Here is a 19,187-nt window from a genome sequence, read left to right as displayed (position 1 = left end):
AATTTTGTTGAAGAAGAAGATGGCTGTCTTATTTGCTTCTTAATTGCAAAACATTTTCATTATTAAATTGATAAACAACAGAATGATGAAGCCAGTGAAGTCTTTTCATTTCTGCATCATCTCTTTTTAATCACTTTTGTATGCGAATTAGCCTTGACCATTTGTCTACTTAGGAACTAATCCAGTAAATATTGTTGCACACATACATGCTAGACAAGAGAATACCATTATCCATCCTTTTAGCAAAACAGGATGTTCTCGCTTTTTATGGTAGATATTGTGAGGATGTCCGTCCAATTATATGACCAACTGGATGAAAATGCTGTGTTTCCTTTTTGTCCTTAGAAATTATTGTTCATCATTTGGTTCTTTTTTGTTTTGCTTTTTAAAAAACTATTTAAAATAATTAGAGAATTACAGGAAGTTGCAGATGGTACAGAGGGATACAGTGTAACCTTACCCATTCCTCTCTAATGGTTACTTGTTATGATAAGTTATATATGTGTAATGTACAATGCCAAAATTGGGAAATTGACATTGGTACTATGGGTGTGTATAGTTCTCTGCCGTATTATCACTTGTACAGATTCTCGTAACCACCAGCACCACCAAGGTAAAGAACAATTTTATCACCATAAAGATCTCCTTTGTGCTACCCCTTTACAGTCACCCCTGCTCCTCCCCACCTCCCTGACTCCTGGCAACCACTACTCTGTGATTCCTTACTATAACTTTGTCATGTTGAAAATGTTATACAAATGGAATCATACTGTATGTGACCTACTACAGTTGATGTTTTTCACTCAGCATAATTGAAATCCATCCAGGTTGTTGGGTGTTTCAGTAGTTTGTTCTTTTTTATTTTTATTTTTTTTTAAGATTTTATTTATATATTTGGGGGGGGAAGCGAGCACACATGATGAGGATGAGGGGTAGAAGGAGAAGCAGACTCCTTGATCAGTGGGGAGCCCGATGCAGGGCTCGATCCCAGGTCCCTGGGATCACAACCTGAGCTGAAGGCAGATGCTTAACTGACTGAGCCACCCAGGCGCCCCGTGTTCCTTTTAATTTCTGAGTGAGATTCCATGGCCTGGAATAGAGATCATATAATTGGATTATGTATTTTTTTTTTAAAGATTTTATTTTACTTTTTGAGAGGGAGAGAGTGGGAATGGAGAGGCAGAGGCAGAAGGAGAGAGAGTCACAGCAGACTCCCCACTGAGCGTGGCGTCCTATGTGGGGCTCGATCCCACAAACCTGAGATCAGACTCTGAGCTGAAACCAAGAGTCAGGTGCTCCGCCGACTGCACCACCCAGGCACCCGTGGATTATGTATTTTTAGTCCACTCTACCAATCTCACTTTTAACTGGTATTTTTAGACTACTAACATTTAATGTGATTCGTGATGTTAGGCTTTATAAAGTCTTGTCATTTTATTTTTATTCACTATTCCCTCTTTTTTTTGTTGTTTCTCTGTTCATTTTCCTAACTGCTTAAGGATTGCTTGAATGTTTAAAAAATTGCATTATTATTTATCTGTAGTATTTTGAGGTATCCCTTGGTATAGATATTTTACTGATTGCTCTGTCATGTACATATGACACCTAGAGCAACCAGTAAAATATCTATATATCTATAAATCTATAAAATCTATAAAATACCTATATATCTATGTATATATATAAATCTTATTGCAGTTTACTGCTATTGGCATTTTATCAGTTTGAGTGAAAGCCCCTTTACCCTCCACAGTTTATAATTGTTTTAAAATATTTTCTCTACATTAAGAATGTACATAGACAATGTTATACTTTTTGCTTTAGCCACCAAGCATAATTTGGCAATCTTGTGTTTACCCTATTTTTGTTCTTTCAGTTCTTTCTTCCTTCCTGATGTTCCAAGATTCCTTGTTTTATCCTTTCCATTTCCAGAACTTCCTTTTAGCCATTTTTTTTTAGGGTAGGTTTGCTGATGAAAATTTCCATTGGTTTTCCTTTGAGAATGTCTTGATTTGATAGTTTTGCCAGATGCGGAACTTGTGGTTGATAGTTCTTTTTTTTTTTTCCAGTACTTGAAAAATGTCATGCCATTTCTTTCTGGCTGCCATGATTTCTGAGGAGAAATCTGCAGTTATTCAAGTTATTATTTTTTTCCAGTAGATAATGTGTCATTTCTCTCTGGCTGCTGTCAGAATTTTTTCTTTGTCTCTAGTTTTCTGAAGTTCATTTATGTTGTTTCTTGGCATAGGTTTCTTTGGGTTTATCTTTTTTGTTATTTTCTCAGCTTCTTACATCCTTATGTGTGTTTACATCTTCTGCCAAATTTGGGAAATTCTGGCCATTATTTTTCTAATACTTTTCCCAGCCCACTCTCTTTGTTTTTTCTTTCTGGGATCCTGTTGACAGGAATGTTAGATCTTAGATCTTTTGTTATAGTTTCAAGCGTCCTGAGACTGTTAAAAAATTTTTTTCTGGTCTGTTTTCTCTTTGTTGTTCAGATTGGGCAATTTTGGTTGTCTTTCTCAAGATTCACTGACACTTTCTTCTTTCTTCTTCATTCTGCTATTCAGTCCATACATTAATTTTTTTAAGTTTCAGTTATGGTATTTTCTGTTGTAAAATTTTCATTTGTTTCTATAACTTCTGTCCTCTATTTCTTTGCATAGGGTTTTTTTTTTTTTCTTTTCAGTTTTTTAATTTGCCTGTTGAAACATTTTTATGATGGCTGCTTTAAAAACTTTATCAGATAATTCCAACATCTGTGTCATCTTGGTGTTGGCATTTACTGATTGTCTTTTCTCTTTCAGGTTGAGATTTTCCTGATTCTTAGTATGATGGGTGATTTTCAGCTATCTAGGGCATTTTGGGTATTATGTTATGAGACTCTGGGTCTTGTTTAAGTTGTCTGTCTTAGCTGGCCTTTTCCCTCCCTCCCTCCCTCCCTCCCTTTCTTCCTTCCTTCCAAAGATTTTATTCATTTGAGAGAGAACATGGGAGAGGGGCAGAGGAAGAGACACAAGCAGACTCCCCACTGAGCAGGGAGCCTCATGTGGGGCTCGATCCCAGGACCCCGAGATCATGACCTGAGCCGAAGTCAGATGCTTAACGACTGAGCCACCCAGGCACCCCTTAGCTGATCTTTTCTGACACCATTTTTGGATTTGGAGGGGAAGGTGGAGTGCCACCTTATTACTGCCTGGTGAGGTAGAAGTCCATCCTCCTTATTTGGCCTCTGTTGTTACCCATTGGGAAGGGGCTCCTCCTTCCTGTTGTGCAGAGGTGGGAGATTGGTTCCCTCTTAGGCCTCTGATGACACTAACTTTGGCTGGCAGAGGGGAAGTACCCTGTTACTGTTTTCTGTGTGGCCTCTACTGATAATGCATTTGGGGAGCACATTACTGCTGAAGGATAATGTAAGTAATCCTCACTCTTCACACAGTCTTCCTTTTTTTTTTTTAAACTTATTTATTTATTCTAGAGAGAAAGAGATCATGAGGGGCAGAGGGAGAGAGAATCTGAAGCAGACTCCATGCTGAGTGTGGAGGCTGTTGTGGGGCTCGATCTCATGAGCTCGAGATCATGACCTGAGCTGAAACCAAGAGTTGGATGCTCAACCAGCTGCACGACCCAGACGCCCCACACAGTCTTTTCTGATATCACCCGTGTGTGTGTGTGTGTGTGTGTGTGTGTGTGTGTGTGTGTCCTTGTTACAGTTGGACATGGGTGGAGGTCTAGACTCTGTGGTTGGCTTTCACCAGTGGGGTGGAGATGGATCATGGTTGTTTTCATGGTGTTTGGTCAGAAATATAGTGTATATTGTTTAAAAGTTTTCCCTCTTGCTAGGTTGCTCCATCCTTAGTCCTTTGTCTGGAGAGAGCAAGTTTTTCTTGGGGTGTTTTTATATGCTCCTGGGGTGCTTGGGGTGTTTCCAAGACACTGGCTTCTCCAGTACTCAATCTGGAATATATGAAGCAAAAAGAAGAGACTCGGAGAACTCACTGTTGTGTTGTTCCTTGGGTCCCACTGTCCCTTCTATCTGCCTTCTTCTCTCTACCTTTGAGTCTTCTTTGTATTCGTAATATGTAATGTCTAGGGTTTTTATTATAGTTAGTGGGAAGGCTAGGGGGATCTCTGTTTTGATCTGTAATTGGAGTTTAGAGTGGTATTACCTGTCTCTCCACATTCATTTTCTGATTTATTGAGTAATTGTGAAATGTTTTCCTGTCAATTTCCTTTTTTTTTTTTTTTTTTTGGCCATTGTGGTTCCAAGAAGGAAAAATCCTAAATTCTCGATTGTTTTCAGTGAGACAAAAGACAACAAAATTAGTGTCTCCAGGCAAGTGGACTGCTTATGCCAATTGGAGAAAAAAGTCCTCAGTAATATAAAACAAACACAGCAGAGAAGGTGGGGATATTGCAGGGTGGATGGGGGGAGTGTGAATAATATGAAAGAAGAAAGAGGTGAGAGATGGGAAGTTTGTGGATGAAAATGAGAAGTCCAGAAAGAAACACAGAAGAATTTGAAAAGGGTTTTGCAGAAGAGTATTAGGAGAGAAAGGTGGCAAATAAGAAACAGGAGGAAAGTAAAGAGAGAGGGAAGAAGAAAGCATGAAATAGATCATAAAAGGAATAACCAGATCTAGTGAGGGAGATACAGAAAGAGGACATGATGTTTGTTGGTAGGGCTGTCCGTAGTGTAGGACTGGCTAATGGTCAGTATTCTGCTTTTTAAATAAAGATGATTCTAATGTAGAAAGTAATGCTCTGTCTTGAGAGATTCTTCATGAGGAAAATACATACCATTATATCTTTTAGGATACAATTTTTCCTTTGGGGACAAAGCACTTCTTTGGAAAACGTCTGCTAATAATTTTAAATACTCAAGGAAAAGAGTTCATAACTGATAATTTTTACTCCAAGCTCCTTATAGCTTGATGAATTTTTAAAAGTCAGGTTTAATAAAATCATTGTTGGTATATTTTGAAAGTAAAGAATGGTTGTAAACATATGGCTAAGTATAGTCTAGTAAGCATTATCCTAAGTTATGCAACTTACTGTTTTTTTCATCTCATTTCACTATTGATAATGGATTTTGGGACTTTAGGATAATTGCTAAAAAGAGATTTCCCTGTCCTCAGAGGAATCAAGGAAAATTATTTGCAGCTATTTAGATTAAGAAAATATTTCTAGAGTCTGTTGTAACAGGTATATGCAGCATCATTTGATTATCTTAAGGGATTGTGCTTTATAAATAAAGGTCAGTGGATAGATTTTAACTTATTAAACCTCTACATGAAAGTCAGTTTTGAATGACATTGTTAATGATTATATTACTTAGGGGACAACTTGAAAATAGTGATTTTATTCCAGAAAACTTCTCAACCATAATTTGTCTGGTATTCATTCACTGGTTAGGATTCTGTTTTGTAAGCATAGTGAAAACATTCTGTGAGGGAACAAAGAAATTTTACTCATTGTTTTAATTTAAATAAAGTATATGATTCTGTGTATCTATGAGCCCCATTTTCCCTTTTGAGTTTAGAAGGGTGCAGGTCTTTTTCTAATCCATGCTTGTATGGTGAATCCTGAGTGGAATACTCCAGAAACAGGGAATGATTTTGGTAATTCTACATAATTTTTAAGAGGACCTTGGAAATAAGTGTCCACTGGATATTTTGAAATCCCTCTGTGCCCCAGGTGTAATCTTGAGGATTATGTCCTGAACATTCTGTCCCTGGATCCCTTAACATGTAAGCCAGAGAGAGGAGAAGCAGCTAGTTGATAGCAGAGCAGAACTACATAAATTTCTAGGCTGCTTGAGTCTAGACGTACTTTGAGGACAGTATTGGTTTATATCAGTTGCTGCTAAGCAGATGTCTTAGCATCACCTTGGAGCTTGTTTGAAATTTTTTTTAAGAGGGGTGGGGCGGGGCAGAGGGAGAAAGAGAATCTTATGCAGGCTCCACACCCAGCACGGAGCCCGGCATGGGGCTCGATATCACAATCAGATCATGACCTGAGCCAAAATTAAGAGTCAGACACTTAACCAACCAAGCCACCCAGGTGCCCCGCTTGTTTAAAATTCTTAAGTACCACGTCATACCCACTGAATCAAAATCTCTGGAGGTGGGGTCCAGAATTTTGTTTTCACAATCTCTTCCAGGTGGTTCTTATGCACGGGAATGTTAGAGAATGAGATACCTCATCTTGTTTGTAACTTTTAGCTATATCCATTCTAATTAGAATTGTCTGTTCAAATTCCATTCAACCTAAGTCATTTGGAGTCCTGCTCACTTGCCTTTTGGCTTTTCTAGACTAGTTCTTCTAAATCCTTTCTGAATCCAGTTCTTTTGTTTTTTAAGAGATTTTTATTTTTTATTTTTTTATTTTTTAAAGATTTTATTTATTTGACAGAGAGAGACACAGCAAGAGAGGGGAACACAGCAAGGGGAGTGGGGGAGGGGGAAGCAGGCTTCCCGCAGAGCAGGGAGCCCAATGCGGGGCTCGATCCCAGGACCCTGGGATCATGACCTGAGCCGAAGGCAGACACTTAACGACTGAGCCACCCAGGTGCCCCTATATTTTAAAATGTTTTAATAAATAGAATAACCATTAGTTTCTATTATACTTTATTCAGATTCAGAGCTCTAGAGTTTTTGCTTAACATCATTAATCTTACAGCTGTATTTGTTTCTCCCATACTTAAAAACCCAGTTTTCAATGACCCCCAACAAAATTACTCATTTGATTTATTTATTTTTTTAAAGATTTTATTTATTTATTTGACAGAGAGAGACAGCGAGAGAGGGAACACAAGCAGGGGGAGTGGGAGAGGGAGAAGCAGGCTTCCCGCTGAGCAGGGCGCCTGATGCGGGGCTCGATCCCAGGACCCTGGGATCATGACCTGAGCCGAAGGCAGACGCTTAACAACTGAGCCACCTAGGCACCCCTACTTTTTAAGAGATTTTTAAATGAGAACCTGCCCATAATTTCATCTGGGCCTTCTATTTTAAAAAACGGTTGTCTAAGAATGATGAATGTGGAGTGAAATGTTTTTCAAAGGCAATGATTTCCTGAAAAGTAAAGCTTGTTAAATTGTGGAATCTATTTCTAAGGGAGCTCCTCACTCATGTATATACACACATATATATGTTTTTTTAAACATTTGTGTGAAATAGTTCATTGTAGTACTAAAGGACAGAGGGATGAACCAGATTATTTATCAACATTCTTCCTGGTGCCAGAATTTTATTGTTTAATATATTTTAAAATTAAATTTAAAAGTGGGTTTAATTTTTGGTAATTTTAATTTTAACATAAAAAGCCAGTTTTTAATGTTAGCTCATAGGATTCCATAGTATCCCCACATCTTGCTAATAAAGAGGTACTATTTGAAAAGTGAAGGTTTTTGCTCTGTTTTTATGTATTACATATTGGGTATTAGTTTTTAGTACCTTTTTGTTTGTGTTAATTTTTCATCTATATTGTTCACACATTTTTAAATTGTTGAGTCCAAAGCTGTTATTTTTAAATTGTTGAACCACATGAAATTGACATTTTTGTCAAAAATGATCAAATATCAGCAATTTCATCTGGTTCAACCTAATAAGTCTTTGAGGACCTATTGGTACACTTTTCCGTGGAAAACTGGCTTGATTATTTGCTTTGAGGGAAATAAAGTGGTTTCTTTGGAAATTTTGTATGTTTTAGAGTCTTAGGTTCATGCAACATGATTTGTACTTTCATTGTCTCATCTGGATATATAATTTTCTGCAATTAAAAAAAGTTAGATTCGGTCTACAATAAAAAAAACAAACAAAACTAGGCATTTCCCAGTAAGATGATAGTATAAGAGTTCCCACACGGTTTCCTGCCAATCCCCCAACAGAAACTGATTGAAATGATTAAAGAAAAGCAAAAATAAGAATTGTGTTACTAGTGTTGAGAACAGAGAATTGTCAAACATGTGATCACTAATTTGAAGGAATTTTTTTTGTCTATTATGCTAAAGTTTGAACTTCTGGGATGACATATCACTCTCCTCAAGGGAGCAGTGTAATACTATGGGAAATATAGGTAGAGAAAATTCTAGAAGTCACTAGTGAGCCTGTGTTTGGGTAGATGACAGAGGATGGACTGCACTCTTAGGAGGGCTGTGGGGAGATTATATGTAACTCTTTTCTGTTAGCAGAGCCAACAGCGTTCTGTGGTATTCCTAGCAGGTCTAGCTGAGGGCTTTACCACACATACTCTTTTTCATTGACGTGGCTTTCTAGATGGAGTATGGACTTGCTCTGATGTCATGGAGAGAACCCTTTTAATATGGAAAGATGGAGTTAGAAACCAAGGATGGCTGTGAGAGATGGGAAATGACCCATTTGGGGCCCTTTCATAGCTGTGGGCTTTGGGCTAACAGCAACACTAGCATCTGGGCTGAAAGAAAATACTTAGGACTTTATCCAGCACTCTGTGGGCCCAAGAGATCTTTTCAGAAGCCTGGCCAGGTCACCTCAAAGCAGAGCAGTGTTCTGGAATTAGGGGTGGGGACATTTCTCTGCTGGTACTGGTTACTCTCCCTACTTGGTGAAACTGGACTCTGAGAAGTGGTTTCAAAAAGTACCAAGAGGAGGGGGGAAAGATGGCGGAGGAGTAGGGGACCCTATTTCAACTGGTCCCCGGAATTGAGCTGGATATCTACCAGGCCACTCTGAGCACCCACGAAACCAGCCTGAGATGTAAGAAGATCTGGATCTCTACAAACAGAATATCGCAGGTGGTTGGTTTTGAGGTACGAAGAGGAGAGCCATGATTCTGCGGGCAGACATCAGAGGATAAACGGAGGCGGGAGGGTGCCTGGCCGTGGGGATCCTACACCGCCGGTGAGTGACAGCCTCGCGCGCTGCAGGCGGGGCACAGACTCGCAGACCGGTAGCGTCCGGAAAGGACTTTAGGGCAGCCACCGGGGTGGAAAACCAGACCGGAGGGGTCGCGCGCACGCGAACTGCAGCCCCCTGGACAGAAACCCGGAGCGACGGGCGCGCGCACGCGAACTGCAGCCTCCGAGAGGAAACCTGGTGCGCCGGGGTCCCCGCCGGTGAACTGCAACCTCCGGGGTGGAAACCCCCAGCGGCAGAGTCGCGCGCACGCGAACTGGGAGCGGCTGGTGGTTTTAGAAGCACAAAGGGCAGAGACGTGCCCCCACCTGGAGGCAGGACCGGGAGTGCTACGGAGGGGCGCACAACCCAGGCCGCTGCAGTTTATAGCAGCACGGACAGAAACTGAGACGGTGTGGCCTGGAGAGCTCACTGAAGAACAGACTGAGGTCTCTCTGCTCTGAGGCAGAGGGTTGGAAATGGTCTCTTCTCTCTGACTCGCGGAAGAGACGCGGAAAGGCGCCAGAGAACAAAAGCCCCGAAGACTGATTCCCACTGAGCCCATCCCCCACCACAGGGGCGCAGGGCAACTCCGCCCAAACAGGGTTGCCTGAGTAACAGCGCGGCAGGCCCCTCCCGCAGAAGACAGGCTGGGAAAACAAGAGGCCAGCAACCCTAAGGTCCCAAGAAAACAGGTGCATCTTGCTTGGGTTCTGGTCAATAATTTGGACTCTATACATTCCCTCAACCACCCATCAACAGAATGACTAGGAGGAGGAGCCCCCAAAACAGAAAAGACTCAGAGATTATGATTTATGCTGCAGATTTACAAATGGATGCAGATATAACCAAGATGTCGGAGATGGAATTCAGGCTAGCAATTGTGAAGACAATGGCTAAATGGAGAAATCAATTAATGGCAACATAGAGTCTCTAAGGGCAGAAATAAAAGGGGAATTGGCAGAACTTAAAAATGCTATCAGTGAGACCCAATCCAATCTAGATAATCTAACAGCTAGGGTAAGTGAGGCAGCAGAACGAATAAGCGATCTGGAAGACAGTATAATAGATAAAAAGGGAAAAGAGGAGGCCAGGGAAAAACAACTCAGAATCCATGAAAACAGAATCAGAGAAATAAGTGACACCATGAGGCGTTCCAATGTCAGAATCATTGGAAACCCGGAGGGAGTGGAGAGAGAGAGAGGGCTAGAAGATGTATTTGAGCAAATTGTAGCTGAGAACTTCCCTACTCTGGGGAATGAAACAAACATTCGAATCCTAGAGGCAGAGAGGACCCCTCCTAAGATCAAGGAAAACAGGCCAACGCCCCGGCATGTAATAGTAAAACTTGCAAATCTTAGAACCAAGGAAACCATCTTAAGGGCAGTTAGGGGGAAGAGGTTCCTTACGTACAGAGGGAGGAACATCAGAATAACGTCAGACCTATCCACAGAGACCTGGCAAGCCAGAAAGGCCTGGCAAGACATATTCAGGGTACTAAAGGAGAAGAACATGCAGCCAAGAATACTTTATCTGGCAAGGCTTTCATTTAGAATGGATGGAGAGATGCAGAACTTCCACGACCGGCAGAAGTTGAAAGAATATGTGACCACTAAGCCGGCCCTGCAAGAAATATTAAGGGGGTTCTATAAAAGGAGAAAGACCCCAAGAGTGATCTACAACAGAAATTTACAGGGACAATCTATAAAAACAACGTCTTCACAGGCAACATGATGACAATTCATATCTTTCAATGATCACTCTCAACGTGAATGGCCTAAACGCTCCCATAAAACGGCACAGGGTTGCAGATTGGATAAAAAGACAGGACCCATCCATATGCTGTCTACAAGAGACTCATTTTGAACCTAAAGATACATCCAGACTGAAAGTGAAGGGATGGAGATCTATCTTCCATGCCAGCGGACCTCAAAAGAAAGCTGGGGTAGCAATTCTTATATCAGACAAATTAGATTTTAAACTAAAGTCTGTAATAAGAGACACAGAAGGACACTATATCATTCTTAAAGGGTCTATCCAACAAGAAGATCTAACAATTGTAAATATCTATGCCCCCAACATGGGAGCAGCCATCTACATAAGCCAACTGTTAACCAAAATAAAGAGTCATATTGATAACAGTATGTTAATTGTAGGAGACCTCAATACTCCACTCTCAGCAATGGACAGATCATCTAAGCAGAAAATCAACAAGGAAACAAGAGCTTTGAATGATACATTGGACCAGATGGACCTCATAGATATTTACAGAACATTCCACCCTAAAACAACAGAATACTCATACTTCTCGAGCGCACATGGAACTTTCTCCAGAATAGACCATATACTGGGTCACAAATCAGGTCTCAACTGATACCAAAAGATTCAGATTATTCCCTGCATATTCTCAGACCACAATGCTCTAAAACTGGAACTCAATCACAAGAAAAAATTTGGCAGAAATTCAAACACTTGGAAGCTAAAGACCACTCTGCTCAAGAATGTTTGGGTCAACCAAGAAATCAAAGAAGAACTTAAACAATTCATGGAAATCAATGAGAACGAAAACACATCAGTCCAAAACCTATGGGATACTGCAAAGGCAGTCCTAAGGGGGAAATACATAGCCATCCAAGCCTCACTCAAAAAAGTAGAAAAATCCCGAATTCACCAACTAACTCTACACCTTAAAGAACTAGAGAAAAAGCAACAAACGACGCCTAAGCCATGCATTAGAAGAGAAATAATTAAAATTAGAGCAGAAATCAATGAATTAGAAACCAGAAACACAGTAGATTAGATCAGTGAAACTAGAAGTTGGTTCTTTGAAAGAATTAATAAGATTGATAAACCACTGGCCAGACTTATCCAAAAGAAGAGAGAAAGGACCCAAATTAATAAAATTATGAATGAAAGGGGAGAGATCACGACCAACACCAAGGAAATAGAAACAATTATTAGAAATTATTATCAACAACTATATGCCAATAAACTGAGCATTCTGGATGAAATGGAGGCCTTCCTGGAAACCTATAAGCTGCCAAGACTGAAACAGGAAGAAATTGACAACCTGAATAGGCCAATAACCAGTAACGAGATTGAAGCAGTGATCAAAAACCTCCAAAAAAACAAGAGTCCAGGGCCTGATGGATTCCCTGGGGAATTCTACCAAACATTCAAAGAAGAAATAATACTTATTCTACTGAAGCTGTTTCAAAAAATAGAAACAGAAGGAAAACTTCCAAACTCATTCTATGAGGCCAGCATTACCTTAATCCCCAAACCAGGCAAAGACCCCATCAAAAAGGAGAATTTCAGACCGATATCCCTGATGAATATGGATTCCAAAATCCTCCACAAAATCCTAGCTAATAGGATCCAACAATACATTAAAAGGATCATCCACCACGACCAAGTGGGATTTATATCCGGGATGCAAGGGTGGTTCAACATTCGCAAATCAATCAATGTGATAGAACACATTAATAAGAGGAGGGAGAAGGACCATATGGTCCTCTCAATTGATGCAGAAAAAGCATTTGACAAAATACAACATCCTTTCCTGTTTAAAACTCTCCAGAGTATAGGGATAGAGGGAACATTCCTCAAGCTCATAAAATCCATCTATGAAAAACCCACAGCGAATATCATCCTCAATGGGGAAAAGCTGAGAGCCTTTCCCTTAAGATCAGGAACACATCAAGGGTGCCCACTCTCACCACTGTTGTTCAACATAGTACTAGAAGTCCTAGCAACAGCAATCAGACAACAAAAAGAAATAAAAGGTATTCAAATTGGCAAAGAAGTCAAACTCTCTCTTTTCGCAGACGACATGATACTTTATGTGGAAAACCCAAAAGACTCCACCCCCAAATTACTAGAACTCATCCAGCAATTCAGTAATGTGGCAGGATACAAAATCAATGCACAGAAATCAGTTGCTTTCTTATACACTAACAACGCAACTGTTGAAAGAGAAATTAAAGAAACGATTCCATTTACAATAGCACCAAAAACCATAAGATACCTCGGAATAAACCTAACCAAAGAGGTAAAGGATCTATAGGAACTACAAAACACTCAAAGAAATTGAAGAAGACACAAAAAGATGGAAAAATATTCCATGCTCATGGATCGGAAGAATAAACATTGCTAAAATGTCTATGCTACCCAGAGCAATCTATACCTTCAATGCCATCCCGATCAAAATTCCAATGACATTTTTCAAAGTGCTGGAACAAACAATCCTAAAATTTGTATGGAATCAGAAAAGACCCCGAATCGCCAAGGATATGTTGAAAAAGAAAAACAAAGCTGGGGGCATCACGTTGCCCGATTTCAAGCTATATTACAAAGCTGTGATCACCAAGACAGCATGGTACTGGCACAAAAACAGACATACAGACCAATGTAACAGAATAGAGAACCCAGATATGGTCCCTCAACTCTATGGTCAAATAATCTTTGACAAAGCAGGAAAAAACATGCAATGGAAAAAAGTCTCTTCAATAAATGGTGCTGGGAAAATTGGACAGCCACTTGCAGAAGAATGAAACTCAACCATTCTCTAACACCATTCACAAAGATAAACTCGAAGTGGATGAAAGACCTCAATGTGAGACAGGAATCCATCAAAATCCTAGAGGAGAACATAGGCAGTAACCTCTCTGACATCGGCCACAGCAACTTCTTTCAAGACACATCTCCAAAAGCTAGTGAAACAAAAGCAAAAATGAACTTTTGGGACTTCATCAAGATAAAAAGCTTCTGCACGGCAAAGGAAACAGTCAACAAAACAAAGAGGCAACCCACAGAATGGGAGAAGATATTTGCAAATGACACTACAGATAAAGGGCTGGTATCCAAAATCTATAAAGAACTTCTCAAACTCAACACCCAAAAAACAAATAAGTCAAAAAGTGGGCAGAAGAGATGAACAGACACTTCTCTGAAGAAGACATACAAATGGCTAACAGACACATGAAAAAATGTTCATCGTCATTAGCCATCAGGGAAATCCAAATCAAAACCACACTGAGATACCACCTTACACCAGTTAGAATGGCCAAAATGGACAGGGAAAGAAACAACAAATGTTGGAGAGGTTATGGAGAAAGGGGAACCCTCTTACACTGTTGGTGGGAATGCAAGTTGGTACAGCCACTTTGGAAAACAGCGTGGAGGTTCCTCAAAAATTTAAAACTAGAGCTACCCTATGACCCAGCAATTGCACTCCTGGGTATTTACCCCAAAGACACAGATGTAGTGAAAAGAAGGGCCATATGCACCCCAATGTTCATAGCAGCAATGTCCGCAATAGCCAAATTGTGGAAAGAGCCGAGATGCCCTTCAACAGATGAATGGATAAAGAAGATGTGGTCCATGTATACAATGGAATATGACTCAGCCATCAGAAAAGATGAATACCCAACTTTTACATCAACATGGATGGGACTGGAGGAGATTATGCTAAGTGAAATAAGTCAAGCAGAGAAAGTCAATTATCATATGGTTTCACTTATTTGTGGAACATAAGGAATAACATGGAGGACATTAGGAGAAGGAAGGGAAAAATGGGCGGGGGAAATTGGAGGGAGAGATGAACCATGAGAGACTATGGACCTGAGAAACAAACAGGGTTTTAGAGGGGAGGGGGGAGGGGGGATTGGTTAGCCTGGTGATGGGTATTAAGGAGGGCACGTACTGCAGGGAGCACTGGGTGTTATACGAAAACAATGGATCATGGATCACTACATCAAAAACTAATGATGTATGGTGACTAACAACATAATAATAAAAAAAAAAAAAAAGTACCAAGAAAATGCACAGAAGGACAGACTGCCCTCATGTCCATTCCTGCCTTCCCAATCAAGAGCTGCTAAAAGACCTAACCTGTATGCCATCCAGTCCTCCAGCTTACTTTTTTAAAAAGTTGCAAAGGAAGAAGAGTCACAAGGACAGTACAAAATGACTTTTCGATACATTTCACCTGTTGTGACTGTTTTGCCTCTATAATCTTTCTATTTGTAGATAATTTGTTTCTTTTTGAACTTTTTGGGTATAAATTACAGAAATCATGCCTTTTTACCCCTAACTAATTTAATGTTTATTTCCTAGGAACAAGAAATTCTGCTAAAGTACTTCAGTATGAGTATCAAATTTAGGAAATTTAACATTGGCATAATATCTAGTCTGTAGCCCATATTGTTATTTTTTTTCCCAGTAATGTTCTTTGTAGCGTTGAGTTTTTCTGGTCCAGGTTTCAGCCCAGGACTATGCTTTGCATTGAGTTGTCATGGCTCCTTCAGTCTCTTCAACTGTGGCAGTTCCTCACAAGCCTTTGTCTTCAATGACCATGACTTTTTTTTATAGTACAAGCTTTTTGTTTTGTACCTTGTCTCTCAGTTTGGATGCGTCTGATGTTTCCTTGAGATTAGATTTAGATTAGGCATTTTTGGCAGGAATGCCACACAAATGAGACGTGTCCTCTGTGCCTCACATCAGGAGGCATGTCATGTCTGTTTTCTGGTTGCTGATGTGAACTCTGATCACTAAAGGAAGATATCTGCCAGGTTTCTCCATGGTAAAATTAGCATATTTTTTCCTTTGTAAGTTAATGAGTACTTTGTAGGGAGATACTCTGAAGTGACATACATACCCCGTTCCTCAGCACGCTTTGACCTGTTAGTCTTAGCATCTATTTTTGATTCTTGCCTGAATCAGTAAGTGCTGTGATAGCTGCAAAATGGTGATTTTTTCCCCAACATTCATTATTCCTTCTACATTTATTATTTGGCACTCTGCTATAAGAAACCCATCACCCTCATCTGTTACTATCAATATTTGTTTTGTACTTAAATGTGTCCCTAATTTGGTCGGGAGCCCCTTAGGTACCTTGCTGTGCCCTCTTGACAAGTCCTGTGGTATTTGTTTTTGTTTTTGTTTTTTTTTTAATAGCGTTTTCTTACTTTACACCAGATTGTTTGAGGTTCATCTTAAACTTATTCTCCAGAGAGTTCTAAATCTCTTTTGGGTGGATGGTGTCAAGAAACCACAGTCTCGGGGCACCTGGGTGGCTCAGTCGTTGAGCGTCTGCCTTTGGTTCAGGTCATGATCCCAGGGTCCTGGGATCAAGCCCCGCATCGGGCTCCCTGCTCGGTGGGAAGCCTGCTTCTCCCTCTCCCACTCCCCCTGCTTGTGTTCCTTCTCTAGCTGTGTCTCTTTCTGTCAAATAAATAAATAAAATATTAAAAAAAAAAAAAAGAAAAGAAACCACAGTCTCAGCACTGCGTGAGTATTCAGGAGAGGATTTTAACTTGCTCACGTAAAGAGGGAAGAACTGAAGGGACCGCTCACTCGTGCTGATTGTGGACGCAGCCTGCTTGGTGTAATTGGCTCTTGTCCACACTGTTTTAATTTCTGTAGCCTTCTAGTGTGTTCTGATCTCAGAGCAAGTTCCCCTTCATTATTTGTTTTTTGTTTTTTTTTTTCCTCTTTAAACACATTCTCTCCTCTGGGTGAATTTTAGAATCACATGTAAAAAGTCATATTCCAAAAAAGTTTCATTATTTTTTTTGAAAGGTATTGAATTGAATTTATTATTTAACTTAGGGTAGAATTTATCTTTTTTTTACAAATTTGCGTCTTCTCACTTAGGATTAAGAGGTGACTTCATTTACTCTTAATATAGGGGTCAGTAAGGGGTTTGTAGTTTTAATCGCATGAATCTTGAGTATCTCTTGTTGTAATTGTTACAGTTTTTGTTAGACTATGCTTGTTTATAGTTTTGTGTTTGTGAATAGTATCTTTTTGACATTTATTTAATGAGTTTATGCGTATGGACAAGTGCCTGAACTATGAATGCATACCAATGAATTTTATTGGACCACCACCCAGGTCCGTCATTAGGACCTTGCTGGCACCTCAGAGCTCCCTGGTATGCCTAACCTAATCACACGCTGCTTTCTCCTTCCTTCCCTCCTACAGCCAGCAAGTGAAGGCAGAATACAGCTGCTTACATGGCTGTCCTTGTTCAATAGAGGGAAGAGTGACAGTTGAGCAGGACAGACTTTTTTTTCCCTGCCACAAAATTCTGAAGAGATGTTTACTGTGTGGGCTTTTGCGTAAGGGACAAGGAACAACATAAATGCCTGTTTTTAAGACTAGCTTTATGAAACATGCAGATTTATTTTTTGTAAGTCTGTTTCTTATTGAGTCTATCCTTGAATAAAGCAGAGTTGATAATATTAGATAAAAAGTAGTCTTTCTAAAGTGTGTTTTGTTTAGATGTCAAAATAGTAGCCTTGGATTATCCAGCTTGATACAGAAGTTGAACACCATTGTTTGGGTTTCTCTTAGTTTAATGAGGTTGTGGAAATTACTCCTATTCCCATAGCCTCAGCTGTCTTTCAGCATTGCTGATCGAGATGAATGAATGCTTTTTCTTCCACCATCTCTTAGATTTTGATGTCAGGTTCTGTCCTTAGGCCTCTTCTCACTCTGCACTTTGTCTCTCTGAGCTGTCTGATGCTGTGGTTTCAATGCCTACATTTATCCTCATAAAATCCACTTTTATTTCCTAGACCAGGTTTTCCTGACTTGTGATTCTCTCAAATTAAAACAGATGTCTTTTAACTGGGGTCATCCCACTTTTTTTTTTTTTTTACATCTGCCTGATAGGGTTTTTAGGAATCAGGAATTTGGCCAAAGTCTGGCCTAGGGAAATCTTTGCAGAATAGGAAGTACAGAGGAAATGGCCTATGGAAATAAATAATTATGCTATAAAAGAGGTAATTTAATATTAGATATATTACCATCAGTTTCAATACTTCATCTCTGTCTTCTTAATTCAAATAAGATCTTTATAATTGTTGGAACCTTTTGAGAAGTGATGTTAGTATTATGCTTGAAGTGTTAATCCTAAAAACTTTTGTCCTTTTCTCCCTATCTTTATATTTCTTAAGTGATAAGTAGAAAGTGCTTGCATTCTTACAAATATTAAGAGCAACAGATGAACATTAGGGGAAGGGAAGGAAAAATAAGATAAAAACAGAGAGGGAGACAAACCATAAGAGACTCTTAACTATAGGGAGCAAACTGAGGGTTGCTGGAGGGGAGGTGCGTGGGGGACTGGGTAACTGGGTGACAGGCATTAAGGAGGGCATGTGATGGAATGAGCACTGGGTGTTATATACAACTGATGAATCACTAAATTCTACCCCTGAAACTAATAAAACACTATATGTTTACTAACTTGAATTTAATTTAAAAGAAATTTAAAGAAAGTCTCAGGGAAAAAAAATAAATTGCTTTCTAACGCTAAAAAAGCAAAAAGGAGCATTACGTTGGTGGAGGCTTTGTTATATATAACTGGTTGGGGCTCTTTTTTATTTTCTGTTCTGTATCAATACATAAATGAATATCTTTTTCTGGAAAATGTGACTTTAAAATTTCTGATCTTACAGTTATGTTTTATGTTTTTTTTTTAAAATATATTCAAAACTTTTGGTTTTGCTTCTAGAAAAACTGATTGCTTATCAACGAGAGTTTCTTGCCTTGAAAGAACGTCTTCGAATAGCTGAACATAGAATCTCTCAGCGCTCTTCTGAATTAAACGCCATTGTACAACAGTTCAAGCGTGTAGGAGCAGAAGCAAATGGAAGTAAGGATGCATTAAATAAATTTTCAGGTACAAATAATATGTTTAGTTTAAAAATTGTATTTTCAAGGGGTTATGTGAAGTAATTTGTTTGAAAGTCGTTTAAAGTAGCTATCAGCCAGCATTTATTACTGTTTTCAGAGAGAAACATCACACAAAACTTTCCTATAATGGTAAATTATAAAACAATTTTAATTGTTAAATTTGATTTTAAGAGAGTAGTGTAATATTGATTTAGATTTCAGTTGGATAAATTTCCCCAATAGCAAAAAGCCACATCTTTTATTTTTTTATTATTATTATAATTTTTATTTATTAGAGAGAGAGTGAGAGAGGGAACACAAGCAGGGGGAGTGGGAGAGGGAGAAGCAGGCTCCCTGCCGAGCAGGGAGCCCCACATGGGACGCTATCCCAGGACCCTGGGATCATGACCTGAGCCGAAGGCAGATGCTTAACGACTGAGCCACCCAGGCGCCCAAAGCCAGATCTTTTAAAAAGCATATTCCAAATGAGATTAAAAATTTAATTTTGTGTTTTTACATGTTTATGTTGTGACTTGTATGGACTTTAGACAGACTCTGGAGAACCTTTGAGCTATTTGAAGCAATTAGTACTCTTATCTCTGATTTATAAGAAAAAAATATGGTTTTATTACA

General features: G+C 39.5%; 1 protein-coding gene across 10 annotated transcripts in view; it reads left to right on the top strand.

Moving 5' to 3' along the window:
* The window catches only part of MGAT4A (alpha-1,3-mannosyl-glycoprotein 4-beta-N-acetylglucosaminyltransferase A), a 123,447-nt gene that overhangs the window by 34,658 nt on the left and 69,602 nt on the right, over positions 1–19,187 (top strand). For 8 of the 10 annotated variants that reach the window (XM_032397335.1, XM_032397334.1, XM_032397328.1 and 5 more), the window contains one exon: positions 18,394–18,561. In XM_032397335.1, the coding sequence (XP_032253226.1) occupies positions 18,394–18,561 (168 nt within the window). The remainder of the gene's footprint in view (positions 1–18,393; positions 18,562–19,187) is intronic. The other 2 variants (XM_032397336.1, XM_032397332.1) reach the window with 1 other exon arrangement.

This window comes from Phoca vitulina, unplaced genomic scaffold, assembly GCF_004348235.1.
Source record: "Phoca vitulina isolate PV1807 unplaced genomic scaffold, GSC_HSeal_1.0 scaffold98, whole genome shotgun sequence".
NCBI lineage: Eukaryota > Metazoa > Chordata > Mammalia > Carnivora > Phocidae > Phoca > Phoca vitulina.
This window is presented reverse-complemented; position numbering and strand designations above follow the sequence as displayed.